At 73.9% G+C, this 5,495-nt stretch overlaps 1 protein-coding gene across 1 annotated transcript in view; it reads right to left on the bottom strand.

Annotated features, from left to right (window-relative positions):
* The window catches only part of SMTN (smoothelin), a 15,987-nt gene extending 10,939 nt beyond the window's left edge, over positions 1 to 5,048 (bottom strand). The window contains exons 1-7 of the mRNA XM_026042902.1: positions 4,729 to 5,048; positions 4,497 to 4,590; positions 4,288 to 4,366; positions 3,928 to 4,205; positions 2,612 to 2,702; positions 2,110 to 2,387; positions 1,828 to 1,888 (exon numbers count right to left, since the gene is read on the bottom strand). Coding sequence (XP_025898687.1) covers positions 1,828 to 1,888; positions 2,110 to 2,387; positions 2,612 to 2,702; positions 3,928 to 4,205; positions 4,288 to 4,366; positions 4,497 to 4,590; positions 4,729 to 5,048 — 1,201 coding nt within the window. The remainder of the gene's footprint in view (positions 1 to 1,827; positions 1,889 to 2,109; positions 2,388 to 2,611; positions 2,703 to 3,927; positions 4,206 to 4,287; positions 4,367 to 4,496; positions 4,591 to 4,728) is intronic.
* Positions 5,049 to 5,495: the final 447 nt, after the last annotated feature.

Here is a 5,495-nt window from a genome sequence, read left to right as displayed (position 1 = left end):
TGCATGCAGCCCCCCCTGCGGCRCATGCAGCCCCCCAGGGTCGCTCATGGTGCATGTGGCCTCCCCAGGGTGCATGCAGCCTCCTCGGGGTCCCCGCGGTGCACGCAGCCTCTCCGCAGTGCACACAGCCTCCTTGGGGGTCCCCCACGGTGCATGCAGCCCCCCCGGAGTCCCTCAYAATGCATGTGGCCTCCCTTCAGTGCATGCAGCTCCCCCAGGGTTCCCCACGGTGCATGTGGCCTCCCCGGGGTGCATGTGGCCTCTTTGGGGTCCCCTGCGGTGCATGCAGCCCCCCCCCCCCAGCATCCCCCGCGGTGCATGTGGTCTCTGCAATGCATGCGGCTGCATGTGGGGCTCCTGCAGTGCACGCAGCCACCGCTGCGCAGCCAGGGCAGACCACGGTGCAYGCGGCCTCCTTGGGGACCCCCACAGTGCCTGCAGCCCCCCCGCTGTCTGCTGGGGCCGGCCCCGCAGCCCCCGCGGCCCCCCCGGGTGCCCCTGCAGCACCCTCAGACAGGCTCCGTGCAGCAGCGCCCGTCATCGCATGCAGAGGGACAGGCCCTGGAGGGACGAGGGAGCAAAACTCGTCCCCCCTCCCTGCAGAGAGCGGCCCCGCGAGCAGGGAGAGCAGCCCCACGTCCCGGCGGTGCACGTGGCTCSCCGCGTCCCGGCGGCGCAGGGCGCCAGCGCGCAGCGGGCACCGGCACGGGGCCCTCACCTGCGCGGCCAGCTGGGCGCAGCGGCGACGGCTCCTGCTGCCACGGGTGAGTGTCGGGGTGCGACGGGGCCCCCGCTCCGCGCCGGGCACCTGCTGCCACAGGGGACGGGACAGGACAGTTGCGGGCACGCAAGGAAGGTGGCGAGGGGAGCGGGAGGTCAGAGCAGCGCCGGGCAGCGCTGCCGGCCTCCCAATCCCATGTGCGCCCACAGGCTGTGCGGGGTCACCCCCGCGTTGCAGAGCGGGGCACCCAGGACCCCCACCCTGCACCCCAGAGCCCGCGGCTCAGCAGAGGGCCCCGCTCTGCGGCGCCAAACCCCACAGCACGGGAGCAAGGGGCAGGGCGGCCGGGGGCAGCCGGGCCCAGTGCCAGGACACGGGGGTAGGTAGCAGAACAAGGGGTGCCGGTGTCACATCAGGTGGGCACGGGCAGGGGGCTCCAGCTGGGGTCCACAGGGGTGCACGTGGGGGCGGCCGTGGCCCCTGCCCTGGGGGCAGCAGTAGGGCAGGGGTGGCTGGGGCAGAGCTCCCGCTGGACGCCGCGGCTTCCCAAGCCACCGGACCCAGGGGACACGGCTGGGTGCAGGGCGCAGCGCCCCGGCAGGAGCCCCGGCGGCAGGAGGGCCGGGCGCTCCCGGGGGCAGCCCAGGGCCGCTGCCGGCGGCCACGGCAGCGGTGCCGGGCAGGCCGCGTGCGGCCGGGGGGATGGGGCAGCGCCGCGCGCTGCTCCCGGCCTTATTGGGATGAAGAATGCAAAAGGCCGGAGTTTGGTGTGTGCACGGATTCCCTTTCATGGCCCGGCGGCAGGAGGGCAGGAGCGGGGGGACATGTAAACACGGCGCCCGGCACCCCACTCTGCCGGGCCAAGGCGGGCACCGCAGCGGCCAGGGCAAGGCGGACGGGTCAGTGCGGAAAGCCTTTGGGCTGACCCCATCCTGCCGCTCCATCCCGCAGCCCGTGCGGACACAAGTCGCGTCCCCAGGCTGGCTCTGCTGGGGACGCCTCCTGCGCGGCGCTGCGCTGCCCGCTCGGCGGCAGCGGGCGGCACCGGCCCGGCGGGGGGGACGCGCCACGCGCCGCCCCACTTCCCTCGCAAGGACTGCTCTCACCTGCTGCCTTCTGCGCAGGAGGGTTCCCCGGCGGCACGTGGCCCCTCACGCAGACGACAAACTGCGGGAGGGCCGGGGACAGGGCGCTGAGCGGGCAGCCGGCCGCGCCGCGCACCCGGGCGCGCTGAGCCCCGCGACAGCGGCTGGCACGAGGCCTCGCGGAGCAGCCCGGGGCCGAGGGGAGCTGCCGGGCGCCTTCGCTGTGGCCAGAGCTCTGCGGGGCCCCCGGTGCCCGGCCCGGGCTGCCCCGCGAACCCGGCRTCGCGCAGCCGCTGTCGGTACCTGGCTGGCCTGGCTGAGGGCGCAGGGCGCTCCCGGGGGCGCCTGCTCCGGGCGGGAGCTCTCCTGGGTGCCGGTGCCATGCGGGGCCTCCGGCTGCTCTGCCACGGGGTCTCGCTCCGTGCGCGGCCGCTCCGGGCCCTTTTCCTCCCAAGTTTGGTACCGCAGGGCAGCCGGAGCCGCCAGCTCCTCGACCACCTCCTCGGGCTCTGGCCCAGCACCAGGACAGGCCTCTGGGACCTGCTGGAGATCCAGGAGCACGAGGGTCCCCGAGGCTGCATCTACGGGACACAGAAGAAGCTCCTCAGAGGAAGCCCCAAGCCGCTTGCACGTTGCTCCCAGCCCAGCGCCCCGGGCAGAATCCCAGCTCCCCTGCCCGCTCCCAGAGCCCCTGCAGCRCTCTCCGTCCTCCCAGCCCTGCCACAGGGTCCTCTGACACTGCCCCATCCCGGAAGGCGGGCAGGGCTTTCCCCGCGGGAAGCAGGATCCATCCACGTGCACTCACCGCGGGCGCCGGGTGTTTGCGGGGCGCTCTGCGGCTCCGGGCTCTCTGTGCGGACGTGCTCCCGCTCCTCCACGTTGCCTCGCTCACRTCCCTGGGGAGCGCAGGCAGTGAGSGCCAGGCCGGCCACACCACCAGGGCCGTGCGACCCCCAGGGACCCTCCTCCCTTCCCGGGGCACCTCCAGGCACAAGGTGCATCTGTAAGAGCCTGCGCCCAGGTCGGGAGGTGCTGCCAGCTGCGGAGGCCTCTCCGGGCGCTCCGCATTCCCGACCGGCTCCAGGGGGCAAGCACCAGGGGAAGCACCAGGAGCCCGGAGCGCTGCCGCCTTCCTGCCCTCGCCCTGCAGGCAGCCCCTTCCCAGCCTTCTCCARCACCAACGCCAGGAACGGGTGGAGAACATGGTCCCTGCGCAGCGACGGCRGCGTCCCGAGCCCAAAGAGGCAGCGCAGCCCCAGGACGGGGCAGCACCGATGCCCAGCCCGGCCCATGGCTCCGTGTCGGCCTGGCCCTGCCCGGCCCAACCCGGGCTCATGGGAGCAGAGAGGGCGCCAGGTGCCCCCGCCTTCCTCTGCCCACGTCCCTGTCACAGCACAGGGGCACCCGGAGCCTGCGGCCACGCACGTCACGGTGGCAAAACCAGGGGCAGCCCCTCCACGAGGGGACCAAGAGGTCCCGGCATGAACCCCAGAGCAGCACGAGCCGCAGGGACCAGTGCAGAGGTGACGAGGGGACGGGTCCCAGCAAGCGCACGGGGGAAGGCTGGCTTACCACCCCAGTCCTGGGTGCCRATTTTAGGGTCGCTGTCCCCGCTTTCCAAGGAGCGGATAAGCCAGAGAGGCAGGGAGAGCTGCTCAGAGCTACCCGAGGGGCACCGGGCCTCGGCAGGGCGGCAGCAGCAGCAGACCCCGGCGGGGAGGAAGAGGAGGATGAGGTAGTGGCGGTAGGGAAGGCCGGGTTCCGGGTGCTGCGGGTCCCGCTCCTTCCTCCTGCCCGGCTGGAGAGCGGCACCTCCAGGCACCAGGCGAGCAGCAGGGTGGGAGCAGGGGCTGGGGGGGCAGCGGGGCCGGGGCGGGCAGCAGCGGGGCTGCCCAAAGGACACAGCCCCAAGGGAGCCACTGCAGGGAAGGATCCCGCAGATCCCGCCATTCCCTGTGCCCGCGGCACATCCCACCCTCACTGCTCCTCACAGCCCCTTCCACCCCTTGTCCAGCCCCAGGCAGGGGGGTCACAGCATCCTGGGCACAGCGCATCCCCTCCAGCCCTGGACAAGGAACCTCGCGGAGGAGCAGGGAATGCTGCAGCGAAGCCGGCACTCACTGGGCGTCCGGCTGCGGCTGCCTCCAGAGCCGCCGGCGCGTCGGCGTCGCCGCTGGGGCTGCTCTCGGTGCCCACGGCCGGGACGGGCGGCTCGTCCTGGTGCTGCCGGCTGTTGTCCGTGTGGGCATCGTGCGCGGGGCGCTCGGCGGCATCTCCGTCGCGGCTGCCGGGCAGGGCTGCCCGCGCGCGCTCCCCACTCGGGCCACTCTCCGCTGCTGTAGTCGGCGGCTCCGCGTCCCTGGTGCGGCTGCTCCGCGCGCTCCCCGCCAGCGCCGCCGCTGCGGGAAGCGGGCAGGAGCCGTGGGCACGGGGCGGCCTGGGGCCRCGGCCGCCTGCGCTGGGGCGCGTGGGGCTCCTCACCTTCGATTTCCTCAGCGCGCAGCTTGCGGATGGCAGCGCGGATCAGCTTGCGCTCCTCRTACTCGCTGGCCCCCCGCAGCTGCACGGGGACAGACCCGGTCGGGACACGGGACATGGGCTGAGCGTCCCCAGGAGCGGCTGGGACGCCCCACGGGCAGCAGGCTCCGCGCAGCAGCCCCCAGCCGGAGCCCCAGGCCCAGGGCACTTACCAGCTTGGTCAGCTCCTCCACGTCGGAGATGGATTCGAGCTGCTGGGACAGGGAGGCCAGGGCCTTCTGCTGCTCCTCCTCCAGCTGCTGCGACCTGCGCGGGGCGGAGGGCAGCGGAGCGGCTCGTCACATCCCAGGGGCCCCGCGCGCCAGGCTCTTCCTGTGCGGCTCCCACCCACCCRGCACCCTGCGATGGGGAGCACCGGGCTCGGGACGGGGACCCCRCTCTCACCGCAGCCAGTTCTCCTTGTTGTCCTGCCGGTGGCTGCCGCGCTCCGAGCGGAAGCGCTTGGATGCCAGCGCCTCCTCGTCCCGCTCCAGCTCCTGCCGCTGCAGCTCCCGGATGGCCGAGCGGATGCGGCGCCGCTCGGCCAGGTCCAGCGTCCCCTCCAGCTGCAAGCGGAGCAGGACAGAGCCCTTGTGCACCGAGCGCGGCCCCGGAGCCGCCCTCCGCCGGGCCGGCCGCCCACACGCGGCACAAAGGGGCCCTCTGTGCCGCTCTGCCCACGCGGGCCCTCGTCCCCCCCGGCACGCGGGATCCCGACACCCCATCGAGGGGGTGGCCGTGACCACTGCCAGGCGGCTCCCAGAGCCCAAGTCGGGAGCAGGAGCCRTCCCAGAGCAACAGCCCCCCAGGCGCCGTGACGGGTCCCCCGGATCAGCCCCCCCGCACACCCAGGGCCGATTCCACATGGGCGCCCGGCCCGCTGGGCGCCTCCGAGGGAGCCCGCAGGGCCCTTTCTCGTGGAACCCGTTAAAAACAGAGCCCCGTGACCCAAAGCAGGTGCCGCTGCTGGGGAGCTGGCTGCAGGAGCCAGGCTCAGCAACCCCCACGCAGCCCCCCGGGTGGGCTCGGCAGGCAGGGTCCCCGCGGGCACCGGCAGCGCTGGCCGGGCAGGACCCGTTGCCGCTGGCGCGGAGCAGCTCTGCCCACATTCCCCGGCTTGGAGCAGCGGGCGGACATGCTGCATGTCCCCCCGCTGCAGCCCCTATCGCACC

This window comes from Nothoprocta perdicaria, unplaced genomic scaffold (genome assembly GCF_003342845.1).
Source record: "Nothoprocta perdicaria isolate Ctin4 unplaced genomic scaffold, notPer1 scaffold_317, whole genome shotgun sequence".
NCBI lineage: Eukaryota > Metazoa > Chordata > Aves > Tinamiformes > Tinamidae > Nothoprocta > Nothoprocta perdicaria.
Note: the sequence above shows the minus strand (reverse complement) of the source record. Positions and strands in the feature narration are given on the sequence as shown.